Here is a 14,603-nt window from a genome sequence, read left to right as displayed (position 1 = left end):
ACCATCACAGCTGAATCCTTGGACATCTTGTTCCAACATCCGTTAGCCCTGTCTTCTCATCCAGTGAGCAAGGCAGGATACAAGAGAATCAAGGAATAGACAAGGAGATAAAAACGCAGTAGCTAGAGCCATTATCAAATATCATTAAAAGTGCAAGCCTGTGAGCTCACCTTACGCTTTGTCTGGGTGCTCCAAGTGTCAGAGAAGCTCAAACTAATGGTATTGTTTGTGGGTCACACTGCAACAATTCAGACTAAGGTCAAAATTGAGCATAGCAAAATTGAGCAAGAAGGGTAGGCCTATCAGAGTCACCTAAACTGAGGAAGTATTCGGGGGAGGGGAGAAGAAATTGGATTTATACCCTGCCCTTCACTCTGAATCTGATTGGCTTACAATCTCTTTTACCTTCCTCCTGCACAGCAGACACCCTGCAAGGTAGCTGGGGCTGAGAGAGCTCTCCCAGAAGCTGCCCTTTCAAGGACAGCTCTGCGAGAGCTAGCCTATGACTGACCCAAGGTCATTCCAGCAGCTGCAAGCGGAGAAGTGGGGAATCAAACCCTGTTTCCCAGATAAGAGTCTGCACACTTAACCACTACACCAAACTGGCTCTGAAGAAACTGAGGTGTTCTATATCTCTAACTGCAGGGCAAAATGGTGTGGGGCTTTTTTTGACCCACATCATCCTTGAGTGGAATGGCACCTTGTCAGGTGGTTTTTGGAAAGAGAAATGTGTGCAGATTAGATGTAGGAAGACTCCCCCCCTTGTAAAGTGAAAGACAACTGCACAACTATAGGCATGCTTGGATTTACCTGTGAACTAGTTGATAGCTAATAATAATGGTTGAATCCTGGCAACATTTGTTCATGACCTTGGTAAGCACCATTAAATCCTGCAAGCTTATATCATCATGAAAAATGGAATTCATTGTGCGAAGTCCCACACAGATGGCAAAGCAATAAAACCAACCTCCTGCGGAAGGAGAACAGGGAGCCACCTGAGTTTCACATTAGCAACCAGCTAGCTGTTGTGCAAACACTGTACCCCGAATCTTGCCAGCAGGTGAATATTTGTAGATCCCAAGAGACTCATTTTGCAGGGCTATAAAAACCCTGCTGAAGAACAAAGCAAAAACCTATTCCTTTTTTAAAAATAAAAACCTATTTTTATTTTTAAAGGATTATTTAAAAACCTCTCCTTCCAACTGTGTTCCCTTTCCAGTGTGAAGCTATCACTCAGTGCTGCCTATGCTGAAGGGAGTAGAATTATTAGAAGTGCATTGGCCTCAAATGCAGATATTTTTTGCTGCATTGGCCTCAAATGCAGATATTTTTTAAAAGTTATCTTGGACCAGCTAAGTTGCAAGCATAGGGCTACCGGCTTTCAAGCTGCACCAAACCCTTCTTCAAGCAGGAATCATAATTCTGTATAACATGGATGCCACTAAGAGAGCCAGTGTCGTGCAGCTGTTAAAACTGTTGGGATTTACATATACCTTTAGCAGAGTAACGTGGAGATAACCACAAAAAGCAGCCAGGCACACGGTTTAGCTTACGAATAAAAGTACCGTAGTTTACTTTTCTAATGAGGAAAGGGTTGACTGGGATTTCTAGAAAACAAAGAAGGATTCAATATCCTTTCTAACTTCTAGACTACATCTCGACTCTCTGGAGTCCTAACTTCAACTGCATGGAGATCTAAGGGCTTAACACAAAGGGCAATAAAACTGACCAAATGGTTTCCCTCAGACCACCACCCAAATATATGGATTAGCCTATTAGGGCTCTCCCTCAATGGTCATTATGCATATTGACACCTAGCCTTAGCGGGAAGTACGTGCACACATTTTCATTGGCCCTACCTACTCACTGGCTAAACATCAGCACGCATATACAAACATTTAATTAACTCATGACAACAGGAAGTGAAATTGCATCAGAAACCCAACAAAAACTCAAATCTGGAGAACTGGGTTTGATTCCCCGTTCCCACTTGAAGCCTGCTGGGTGCCCTTGGGTCAGTCACAGTTCTCTTAGAACTCTCTCAGCCCCACTACCTCACAAGATACCTGTTGTGGGGAGAGAAAAGGAAGGAGATTGTAAGCCACTCTGAGATTCCTTAAGGTAAAGAAAAGTGAAAAAACTCTTCTTCAATGAAAACTTATTTTCCATCTGGGGCCTGAGCCCACTTGCTGGGGAGGGTGAGATATAAATCAAACAAAACTATTTTTTTAAAGCCAGTATGCAGAAAATGTAAAACAAATCACATTTCAAAATTGGAACAATGAATGAATTGGCTCTGGCATCTTTTGGAAAATCTGTGGGTGGTGGTTGACAGTATTTGGAAACATGCTTTTATTAGAGATAAAAGATACTTGGACCCTGGGACAAAATGCCCCTAGTTCTAAAAATATACCTTTCCACACAACCTCTAATTCCAGAGGATGCTCCAGTCTCACCCAATATTTAAGTGGTGGTTGGTCTGTCTAGTAGTCCCAGCCATTAAAATTCTCCCCATACCCATCCTGAGATATCCTCGTTGCACAGGTGATATTGGCGTTGTACTTCCAGATGTCCGGGGAAAAAATGGGTTGACCACATTACTCCATTGACTATTTATTTGTTGAAATTTAAAATTGTATGGTAATGTCAGACTGCCTAGTTTGGGAGTTCTGAGGGCATAAAGAATGGCTGTCTAAAAATATTCTCATCTCCTTGAGGACAGAGAATCCACCAGACTTCAAAAATGTCAGTTGGCTCAATTACTATTTTGTTAAGTGCCTGCTTGACCATAATGCAATCATTTAAAAAAAAAACCCCAGCAACAACCTCTTATGTAGATAATAAATGAATTACAGACTTGGGTGTTGAGTGCAAGCAACTAAAGGAGCCGGCACAATATGACAAAGCTGTTTCTGCTTACCTTGAGTCATGCTTGTGACCCTTCTTCCTACCGTGTGTGTCAAGAGGCCCTGGAGAAATGTCCTCCCTCCCCAACAACTGCTTTGAAAGCTTTCACCCCACCCTCCTGCTCTTTGGGACAGTTTTTCCTCACTTGGCTGAAAGGAAGCTTTCCCTTAAAGGGGAAGTGAAAGATTCTAGTACCTGAGCAGGAACTCTTGATCTCCCATGTCACACCTAGTTTGAGGGATGAGTAAATGGCAAGTTCAGGGCCTTTTTTTTAAAGCAGCAATGCACAGGAAAGCAGTTCTGGCTGGTTTGGCACCAGGGGGTGTGGCCTAATATGCAAATGAGTTCCTGCTGGGCTTTTTCTACTAAAAACCCTGTGAAACAATGGTGACATCAGGGGGTGTGGCCTAATGTAAGGTCTACCTTACATGTTCATCAACTTCTGCAAAAATGTTTAGCATTACTTTGCTGATGTGGTTAAAATCACACATGCTGGTTTTCATCCACCAAAATTAGGGTTACAGCAGTTATTAAAATGGGGAACACTTCCAGCCTACAGGACAAAAATCACCCTCACTTGTTATTACTTGGCACACTTACAAAGTGAAGTTTATGACCTAACTCAAGTGCGCCATGCAGAACGTGTATATAGATGTATACGTTGATTTTTTTTTTTTAAAGGAAGACACAACAGAGTCACCTCAACAATAGTTTTAATTGCTCATAGCACCACTGATCTGAATGACTGTTTTCCCCTTAGGTATTTATACAGCTGCAAAGAAATTATATTACGAAGAAATACAGCAGGAAGCTTAGGCTTCAGTATCGTAGGAGGTTATGAAGCAAACAGTGGAAACAAGCCATTCTTTATCAAATCCATTGTTGGAGGGACTCCAGCCTATAACGATGGAAGAATCAGGTAATGAAAATCATACTGATTACCAATTAGTCCTTTCCATCCAAGTATCTCAACAGTTCCCAATAATTAGACCATCCACACCCTAAGTTGGTACACAGTCTTCAGACGTTGCAGAATATGGAAAACCACTGCTGGACTTGTTTTTCCTTGAAGAGAACATGTCTCATAAAACACACAGATGTATGCTTTGTCCATAGGACCTACTGACTGTGTGGCAGGCAGATCCCAGAAGCACTCTATACCAACAAAAGATAATGTACACGTCCCTACCTGATGACACAGCACATTTTGGAAGGAGGATGGGAACCCAAAACCCAGGGTTGCACTCAAGTTTTATGTTCTTGACTGCCAAGCAACAGATCAAAAGAGTTACCAGAGCAAGAGAAGGTACAAGCTTGGGCACCTACACCACAATAGCCCTGCAAGCATCTAGTATCTAAAACTGCAGTTTATTGTGATCTCTAAACTGGGGCTATTTAGAAACAGTTTAGAAATCTGTTTTTAGACAAAAACAAGCTGCAATTTGTTAAAGCACTCCCATTCAAATGTCTCAATAAACTGGTTTCTTTCAAACGAGTAATATCAACTTGACATACGAATGCAGCCCTACTGAATACTGGTCATGAATGTTAATCATATTGGATTGGATCAAGCCAGTCCTGCCCCCCCCCTCAATTAATCTCACCTAATTTCCCTCCTTGATACAACCCATCCCAAACACAGGGTTTTATGGGGGGTGGGTTGCATGGTCAGAGGACCCCCCCACCCTTTTCCACCAGTGAAAAAGTTGGTTTGATCCAACCAAGTGATCTTCCCTTGTATTAAGCAGCAGAGTGCCATGTGTGACAGTTATGTCTTGCTTGCACTGAAATGATTCTGACAGAACTGGGATCAATGTGCCCATTTAACACGGCTTGCCTTCTGATAAAGTCAAAACCTGGAAGCAATCAAGCAATGATTTATACATCAAAGTAGGTTCATTTTTATCCCAGGGCAATAAAACCTATCAGAAGATAGAGCCACAGACAGACAATCCACACAGCCGTAAAACACTTTAAATTCAAAGGGAGCCCCCCCCCCCCAAGATAGTGCAGCATCAGGGAACAACTGGGCCTCCCTTCTGGGTCCAAGCAGGTAGAGACAGTTTCTAACAAAATGATTACATTCTAATGGTGAGTTTCCCAAATAAAATGTTTGATACTCTTTTGATAAGCAAGTAGTCTTGACTAGAGCAAATTTACTTTATGGCTAGTGATCTGCAAAAAAAACCTGTTAAGACCTATTTACAAAGTGATACTGGTATGACATTAGGAAAATTACATTACATGTATATTTTGTACATTACATCAGATGTCAGTCTGATGGACCTTAAAAGCCATCACAGAAAATGTTCACAAAGTTCTTTGTCTTCTCATTTTCTTCTAGAAATATCAGACTTAGAAATGAAAGGTGAAAGAAGTTCAGAAGGGTTAATTCCTGTCCATCTGGGTTTCAATGAAGCCTAGCTTATTTGCACTCCATTTGCCTCTTATTTCCACGCTGTTCACTAATAGTCCCTATAGTTTATCTAACCTGCTACCCTTTCTGACAAAACAAATGGCAAGGGATGTTCCAAAATTAAGACCAGCAAAGGGAGATTCCCTCCCATCCAGGGAAATTTCCTATCAAAAGTACCAATACTTATTATTCCCCTTCCCAATTTCAATTTTCCAGGTGTGGTGACATCCTCCTTGCAGTTAATGGCAGAAGTATTTCTGGAATGGCGCATGCGAGCTTGGCAAGGATGTTAAAGGAGCTGAAGGGGAAAATCACGCTCACCATTGTGTCCTGGCCTGGCACTTTTTTATAAGGATTCATTTCAGCTGGAGAGCAACAAATTGTTTGACACAAATGAAGCACTTGATATGGACATCTCTTTGCTCCACTATCTGGTCAACTGTATACTTGTAAAAGAAAATTGTGAAATGTAAATGTGCATTCAACGAACAGAATGATCTTAAGAAATACTTCATGATATGTGTTAGAAAAACATGCACTTTTAAAATATGGAAGTCCACTGAAATCATAAATCAGGGTACACATTCTTGCTGCTCTCTGTCTCATATGTTTGTATTTTTATATCTAATCAAAGCAGCAGTAGTAATATGTTACACTTACAGTTTTTAAAAGAAAATAAATTTGAACACTTAGTTTGCAAATGTTCTCAAGAACTCTTAAATAACTGTGAAATACTTTTCTAACAGTAAAGGTGACAGCATGTCCTCAAGACACAGATAGCACTCTGATGATTACATGAAGTCCCTTTTGGTGGTCAGTATGAAGCAGATCTTTTTTCAAAACACTTTGTTTCCTAGTGTGTAATAATTGTGAATGAAATTTTCATTTCTACTGTTAAGATAATTGTAATTGTTACTTGTAAAGCCAGGTTATTTTCATTAAAAAAAAGCACAAAATACACTTTCCTCCTCAGTGCTTCTGATTCATGGCACACAACTGTTTTACCTTCGTGTCCTGCCTGCTGTATGTCTCATTTGGGATTAACATACTAACTGCAAGAGAAGTAGTATACCAATTACTTGCCAGAGTAGTATACCAATTACTTGCCAAAGAGGAAGGAAAAAAATTCCAGGTTTATTTATGACAAATTAACTGAAATGAAGGGAGATTTCAGCAGCTGAGTATAACATCTTTCCAAGAGCATGTGAAGCATCACAAATAGATGCTACTGCTGTGCAGTAAGGATATGTGGCTTTTACATGGGTATGCATGGAAAGCGACAGGTGGTAAATGGGAGTATCTTTCTTACATAACACATCTATACAGCCAACCAGGTTTCTCAAATTAATGTTCATTTTGATTCATTCTTCCATGATGTTTGTGCTGAGACACAGAATATCTCCAGAATTAGTGGAATGAAATAACTTGCTCTTACTATTTGGAAAGACTTCATAAACTCACAAAGGAAGTGCACAAAATTCTCACCAACCAAGCACAACTCTCACTGTGTACCTTCTGTGTTCTTTCTAGTAGTGTAGGTAAGACAAAACAATGTGCTTAAACATGGAAAATTCACTCTCTTTATTTTCAAAAATTCAAATTAAACTTATGCTTTTGTACTAACAGAACAAGATTAAGAGCAATTTTTGTTAAGACCCAGAAAAATAATCAGATTTTAGAGCAATCTATTTCTGGTACTAATATAATAAGCTGGTAGGCAAAAGTCACACATGCCTATTCTGTAGCGGCAGCTTCAGTGTTTTCCTGTTCTGGGGCAGGTTCTCCACCGCTTGTTTCTTTTCCTTCTTTGCTCTTTTTGGATTTTTTGTGTTTGTGCCTCCTGTGACTGTCTCCCTCTTCACTGTCATGACGGCGTCTACTGTTACTAGGAGAAAAGCAACAGAGAAGAACACTTTCTTTAATAGGATCATGTCTGCCTGGAGGCTCTCAAAATCAGTACCACCCTGACTGGAAGCCAACTGTTGACATCCTAAAGTTAACAACTAACTGCTCACACATGCCTCTTAAGCATGTCCAAACAAAAACTAGAAAGGGACCAAAGAAAATCCCACTATCAAATCCCACTCTTATTTTGTCTTGCAACAGATATTCTAAAGTAGGCACAGACAGCTTGCTTGGCACAAAAGGACTGCAATGAACATCTTTACCATCGCATGATCAAATTTCTCTGGAATCATGAGGCCAGGCTTTATTTCAATGAACAAAAGTTGAGATTTTTAAAAGGCCTGTGTTAATCCTGTTCTGCAAGCATTATTTGACACTGTACAACAAGGTCTTTAAAAGCTGTTAAGACTTTTTTTTTTAACATGGAAAACTTTTTAAAGCAAGGAGGTCTTCCTTTTTGCTCTACAGTGATAGAGACAATATATATATACTGGTTTTGTCTCTTTCATAATGCAACACAAAATAATTTCATCATTAGTTATTCCCACCCAGTTGGCTTTGATTAGACTGAAACTGTGAAAATACAAATGCATGCCAATTTCTCCGATCTGTCAAGTCTGATGAAAACACAGTTTAAAGGTGGGGGTTTACCTTCAACTGTGCAGAAATCCAGTAGATACTACATCTCATAATAGAAATGATAATAATGAGATTTGATTGTGTTGGCCCTGTGCATCACTGCAGGAGGAAAGTCTTAAGCTTTATATGTCGAATTACTAAGCATTTGAAATACAAATTCAAGCTCATTTTCATATACTGCTCACCTGAAATAAAGGCTGTGAAGAAACATCATTTTGTATGTAGGTTTAACTGTCTGTGAGTTGGATGGGAGGAGACTATCAAACTCTAGGTAGACTTTGGCCTAGAATCCTCCTCATTCCCCCCTCCCCTCCTGTCTGTAACCAGTAAGCTGAGGGCAACTCCCTAGAGAGGACAGGAAATTCCTCAAGGTTAGAGAAGATCTGCCCCAGAATGCTGCAGGAGAGAGAGGCAGTTCCTTGGCGGGAACTGCTATTTATATTATTGAGTTCAGGGGTGGGAAGCCAGTCAGTTGTTGGTTGGAGCTTGCAACAGATAGAGGCAGAGATAGCCCTGTTCCTGGGCCAGAGTCAGTGCCATTTTGGGGCATATGTTTGACCAGCTTACCCAAGAGTAACTAAGTAAGGTGCCTGTCCTGCATACCATCTAGGTAAGGTAAGAGTTTATAGTCAGGAGAGAGATGGAGTGTTTTTGCCTATGTTATTTTACTACTTCTGTTCACCTCTGATATTCCTGTAAATAGTTGTGAGTTTTAAATAAATCTTTCAACTGTTAAAGATTGATATTCCTGTAAATAGTTGTGAGTTTTAAATAAATCTTTCAACTGTTAAAGGAGTGAAGGCTCTTTGCACCATATAGTTCCTTCAACGGCTTGGAAACACTGAGAGTGGGTCAGGGAATTCCTAGGAAGGAGAAGTGGTAAATGGCCAGCTGCCAACTCTCCAGGGGAGTCCCAAAGACTTCTGGGAAGCCCCAAGGTGGGTTCCTAGTGACACTGGAGGGAGCTTAGGCAGCTGCCCTGCCTAACCAGAGCCCAAGACAGGGAAAGTGGTGGCAGCAATACCCGGAGGCAGTGGAGTGGAACGGCCCCTTCGGGTCAGAATGCCAGGAAGGGTAGGCAGAGCCAGGGCCCACCAGCCGATACAGGTCCAGTCTGCCACAAAGGCTAACACTGAAATAGAATTACTGTTGGCTCTATTTTAACATGCCAACAACAGAAAAGCAGCAGCTAGGGTCTTTCTACCCCATAAAAGTACCGAAATAGCCAACCTTCGAGATGACTTGTGTCTTGTCTCTTCCTTTTCTCGGTGTCTCCTTTCTCGGTGTCGTTCCTCCTTCTCCCTGCTTGTTCTATGCCGCTCATAGCCTCTTTCTGCATATTCTCTGTACCTATACCGCTCTTCATCACTGCCAAAAAATGCCATGTAAGCAAGAAAATGTAAGCAAGAAAATGCTGAAATAGAGTCCACCCTGGATACCTCCCAGATGCAAATTAAAATACAGAGCTGAATGCACTGTGAGATCTTCAGGTGGTCTCTACATACAACACAGTCTGATTTCTCAAAGTACTGGGAATCTTTAACATTAAGAATACTGTATAAAAAGACTGGCAAAGTCCTAACAATGGGTAACATCTTAAGATGGAAGGCATAAATCAAGTACAAAATTAGTAAAACATGGTTATACAACCAGTGATTAAGCAGTACTGCTTTGAAGGATTACTGTGACAGTAACATGGGAGTTTGAGCAAACAGAAAGTTTCCACTAACAGCAGAGCTTTTCTCTAGCTCAAGGAGCCATGTACCAGAGGAAGGCTCCTGGTAATGAAGGAGAGTGTCATCATTAACAGAAAAAGTTCCATACAATCTACCCATGGCTGTGTGGCTGTTTTGTATTCCGCCCCCCGCCTTGTTGTATCAGTTTCTGATCATGGGCCAGCAAGTAAAGAGCCACAGGCTCTTGCACTAGCCCAGTTTCATATTAAAAGCCATTCTTCAGAAGCTGACTCTTACGTCACACTGCAAATGGCCTTTGAAACTTTTCTCAGTTCCAAAAACTGGTTGCCGTGTGGCATGAACAGCTGTTCAAGGGGGAAAACCCCCAAACTAACTAAAAGCAAGGGTTAAGCTTCCTTGGGGGCTCAAAGAACTGACTTCATAATACTTTGGTATGGCCATTCCAGTCCATAATCTGTGATCTGGGCACAGACTGTAAAGAACTGGACATAGATCTGAAAGGTTCTTATGAAAACTGAAACTGCGTAAAAGAAAGTACTACAATGTACCTCCTGAATATTTTCCATGGACAAAATTACTACAGATGGATGCTGTTATGGGCTTTTTTTGTGTTTGTGCTCATTGGTTTCTCAACATAAATTAAAATAGTATGAGTCCAATACTCAGTTTTTCTGAAGGAAAAGTATATCAGAGTACTGATCTAGCAGAAAACTGCCTAAATGTTTTAAGCATTTTCTTTTATTTAGGACTTGACAGACTGAGCCTGGGTAGGACAAACATCAAAACAGTTAATCTGGAAGAAACCACTCAAGAAGGGAAAGATCCAGTTATGGATCACCTGTGCATCGCCTGGGAGCTATTTAGCATCCGCTCTAGTTAGAATCAACAACCTTCTTGGGATTAACTGGGCAGAAATACAGCAGCCTGATTGACAAGTTGAATCAGTTCAGTGCATCTGGCTGGAAATCTATATAGAGTCTTCAGGGTGTTACAGATCTCAGAAAGCTCCAGTGAAAGAAAACAAAAAAGGATCCCAGGCCCGTTAAGGCATGAAAACTAACATTAAGTTAACCACCTGGAGAAGAGATGCTGCACTTCATGACCTAAGCCTTTTAGTGTGAATTTTAAACTTCTCTACAAGGTGGCAGAGGGGGAGGAGGAGGAACAGTCTCTTTGTATACTAGTATCCACATTCATGTCTAAGAGAGCTCTCCTGCAGCCTAATTTTTTTGTATTCCATTTGTCACAAACAATGTCCTCCACTGCTGGAAAACGGTTAAAAATAATTAATTTTTAAAGCCGTATGTGTTCAACAGCGTGGTATCTGAATGATCCACAGCTTTGGAGCCTCCCACTTTTTCTGTTACTTTCCTAATCAAACTTGTGCTAGGCGAAGGGCCTCCTAGTTTCTTACACAGCCATGTGGCAGCAGCTTTACTGCAGATGTTGGATAATTTAGTCACAATACACACACACACACACACACCTCCTTTCCCCCTCCGTTACTGATAAGTTTGGCAGCACCACAGAGACTTCTCGAGGCCTGGAAAACATTAAGGTTCATTTCAAGCACCCTTGAATGACCAGACTTTTTCGGGCCTTCAATCAAGCTGCCTAAGAAACAGATGTTAAATGGATCTAACATATAATACACTGACCCTGTAATTTGCAACACAAAACACATACAAAGTCTGCAACCCTACAAAACAAACCCTATGAACAAAAGGAACTACATCTTTACCCTTAAATTCAAATGTTGGGTTGGTTGCAGGAATAACAAAAAAAAAATTCACCCCTGGAATTGTGTTTACCATGGTAATACTACTTTTGTGTTGCTCTTGTTGAAGTACATGAAAAAATTAAAGCAACGTACTAAAAATTTAATTTAATGTATGTTAGGTACACAGCATTCTGAAACACCAGGGACATTTGAATAACTAAAAAGCAGCATCAAATGATGTATAAGTTAGAATGTTATTCAATGATATCAGAACAAAGTAAGGTTGGGGCTTATTATGCAAGATTTGTGCACTGTGTCCCTGCATCTTAAGGACTGGAGAATGGAACTCTTAGCATACACTCCACTTGCAGAAATCATATCCTGATGTTTTAAAAAAACAAACAAAACCAAAATGTGATTACAAGGAACCAATAATAATTCTTCAAGCAACTGTACATGCCCCCAGCAGGAAATTATATTACTGCTGGCCAGGGGTTGCTTTGTAGAAAAATAGGTGGTGGAGCTCATCCAGGGATTGTTATGCAGCTGCACCTACTATTCAATGGACAAGGTGGGGAGGAGGAGGGGGAACCCTCAGAAAGGTTCGGGAGCTGTGCTCCTGTGAGCTCCTGCTGAATCTGAGGCCTGCTGCTGGCCATGCACAGATGCTTCCTGCTCTTCACTCTGCTTTTGAAACCATTAAGTTTCAAAAGCAGTTTTCACAAGCAGTGCAGATGCATCCCCACAATGGCTGCTGTTCCAGGAATGAGTCAAAAGTCTCTGTTCACAACTCCAGCAACCCCTATCTAGGTCGTGCTTAGTAAGCAGCCAAGCATCATACACTCAACAAGACGCGATGTACAGTGGCTTCCTTATTAAGGAGCAATACACCGACAACAAAGACTAAACTCTATTAGGAACTGTAGCATGTTTATACCGTTTATGGGGTCCAGTTCAACAGTAAATCATGATAATGACTTGGCCGAAAGCATAGAGCGCAGAACTCCATTCCTCCTTAGAAACCCATTCTTCCCCAAATAAACCCACTAAGCAGCTGAACTGCAACAGCTTCACACTGGAGTCCTTGAACCCATCAAGCACTTTTATGAATAGCAATGTGCTCTGAAAACAAACTTTCCCCCTTCTATTAACAATGGAAAACCATCATCTTCATACCAATTGCCTGGTGAGCATTTTGTACATACTATTTGTTTTGCTACTTCTGGTTTGCATTTGGTAATGGAGAGCACCACCCTTTCATCCTTAAGAATATACAGCTACCTAAAAACTTACATGGGTCTCCAGGACTGGCACGGGACTTGGAAAGTTCAGCATTAGATTTAACCCACCTGTTGAACACACTAGGAGTGGGGCTGTGTTCACGCTCTCTCTCCCTGTCCCTGGTACGCTCTCGCTCCCTGTCACGGTCACGATCCCTTTCTCTATCGCGATCTCTCTCTCGTTCTCTCTCTTTTTCTCTTCTGGGATAATAATCCCACTGTTTGCTTGTGTCCATTAGACTAGTCCACGATGGAGCAGAACCTGCAAGGTGCGGAAAGGTGACTAAAGAGAAAAACGCCAGTATTAGAAAGCAAAAAAAAAAAAAAAAGCTGGAATATACTTGAAAAGTGTATCACAGATCACTCTTGAAATGAATGAAACCCCATTTGCGTAGGCTGCTTTAGCTGAAGTCTAGATTGAAAGTTCAAGGACTGTTCAGCCACATCATTTGAATGCTACTTTGTCAAGTGGATAATGAAGTTTCATAGCTCAAATATTTGTTATTTTTCAGCACTAGGAAAACATATAAATAATTACCAAGTTGGGCCCTTTCTGTTTTTTTATTTAAAGATTCACAGTACCATCCGGTGGTTTAAATTACTGTGATTCTGAAACTGAAATTCAAATTGATACACACCTCAAATTTTCATAGGTATTATGCATTTTAAACCAAAGTAACATGCAAGAAGAAGACTGCAGATTTATACCCCGCCCTTCTCTCTGAATCAGAGACTCAGAGCAGCTTACAGCATCTCCTGTAAACTGGCAGGCACCAGCGTCAGAATATTATTATGCTGCCAGATTAATTTAATGCAAACAGTGAATTTTAAATTTTTTTAAATTATTAACGGGTTTTTATAACGTTTAGATGTTTTTATTGTTAACTAAGTTTTATCTATTACCATTGTTGTACATGTATAGATGTTGTTAGCCGCCCTGAGCCGCCTTGGCGGGGAGGGCGGGATACAAATAAAATTTATTATTATTATCTTCTTCCCCCACAACAGACACCCTGTGAGGTGGGTGGGGCTGAGAGGGCTCACAGAAGCTGCCCTTTCAAGGACAACCTCTGCCAGAGCTATAGCTGACCCAAGGCCACTCCAGCAGGTGCAAGTGGAGGAGTGGGGAATCAAACCCGGTCCTCCCAGATAAGAGTCCACATACTTAACCACTACATCAAACTGGAACTCCTACCAAGTGTGTTTTTAGATACAGAGCAATAATTACAAAGAAGCAAAAATCCATCAAGGTATATATGTGTGGGGGGGGGGGGGGGGAAAGCAATCTCTGGTACATAAGAATTTGACATTATCATCAAGATAAAAGGGCTCCTGTTTTCAAAAGCAGCCAACAATTCCTTGTCACCTTAAGGCCCTGGTTTAAAAGCATATTGTGAGAGAGTTCTATTTAAGAAGAGTCATCCTCCAGCATTCCAGTGTATCATTTGTTAGTCATGGCCAGGATCCAAAGCATCATATACACAGCAAAGCTTTTCAGCTCCTGGGTAGCAGAATATGTGCACAGAGACATGAGGGACTGAACGGAAGGGAAAACTTCCACACATACACTATGTACAATGGAACTCTTGGCACATGTCATGCTGGGCTTTCTGGCTTGAATCCACCTAAAATTTCCATGGAGGGAAAGATTTCTTATCATGGAAGCACTATTTCCCTTTTGTCACTGCAACCCAAAATGATCCAGAAACACTGGTCGTTAGGGATATAGATGCCCCCCTATGAAAAGCCTGGGGGGCGGGGAGGTCAAGGGTCTGCAGTGGGAGGTGGCAACTGACAAAAAAAATCACCCCCTTGAGTATTTTAGGACTTCCAACATCCTTACATGGTTCGCAAAGCTAATATTGAGCAGAAACAAAAAAACAGAGGAAAAGTCAAGCTTGTTTTTCCACTGGCAGCAAAGAAGAATACAGTAAACCATTTAGGGAGTTAAAAAAACTAAAGGTTGGTGAGGAAGAGAGAAAATCACTGAAACACTACTTCTAGCAACTATATGTTATAATACGTAGCAGCAGCATTTT

The 14,603-nt window shown here is 41.0% G+C and overlaps 2 protein-coding genes across 18 annotated transcripts in view; one reads left to right on the top strand and one right to left on the bottom strand.

The window, feature by feature from the left end:
* LNX1 (ligand of numb-protein X 1) overlaps nucleotides 1-6,283 on the top strand; it is a 127,586-nt gene extending 121,303 nt beyond the window's left edge. For all 4 annotated transcript variants that reach the window (XM_060246357.1, XM_060246356.1, XM_060246358.1 and 1 more), the window contains 2 exons: nucleotides 3,668-3,826; nucleotides 5,540-6,283. In XM_060246357.1, the coding sequence (XP_060102340.1) occupies nucleotides 3,668-3,826; nucleotides 5,540-5,675 (295 nt within the window). In that variant the 3' untranslated portion in view covers nucleotides 5,676-6,283. The remainder of the gene's footprint in view (nucleotides 1-3,667; nucleotides 3,827-5,539) is intronic.
* A 597-nt stretch (nucleotides 6,284-6,880) lies between these two features.
* FIP1L1 (factor interacting with PAPOLA and CPSF1) overlaps nucleotides 6,881-14,603 on the bottom strand; it is a 43,945-nt gene continuing 36,222 nt past the window's right edge. For 9 of the 14 annotated variants that reach the window (XM_060246361.1, XM_060246364.1, XM_060246370.1 and 6 more), the window contains 3 exons: nucleotides 12,634-12,847; nucleotides 9,098-9,235; nucleotides 6,881-7,208 (listed from right to left, as the gene is read on the bottom strand). In XM_060246361.1, the coding sequence (XP_060102344.1) occupies nucleotides 7,058-7,208; nucleotides 9,098-9,235; nucleotides 12,634-12,847 (503 nt within the window). In that variant the 3' untranslated portion in view covers nucleotides 6,881-7,057. The remainder of the gene's footprint in view (nucleotides 7,209-9,097; nucleotides 9,236-12,633; nucleotides 12,848-14,603) is intronic. The other 5 variants (XM_060246362.1, XM_060246368.1, XM_060246363.1 and 2 more) reach the window with 3 other exon arrangements.

The sequence above is a fragment of the Heteronotia binoei genome, chromosome 9 (genome assembly GCF_032191835.1).
Source record: "Heteronotia binoei isolate CCM8104 ecotype False Entrance Well chromosome 9, APGP_CSIRO_Hbin_v1, whole genome shotgun sequence".
NCBI classification, from domain to species: Eukaryota; Metazoa; Chordata; class Lepidosauria; order Squamata; family Gekkonidae; genus Heteronotia; species Heteronotia binoei.
This window is presented reverse-complemented; position numbering and strand designations above follow the sequence as displayed.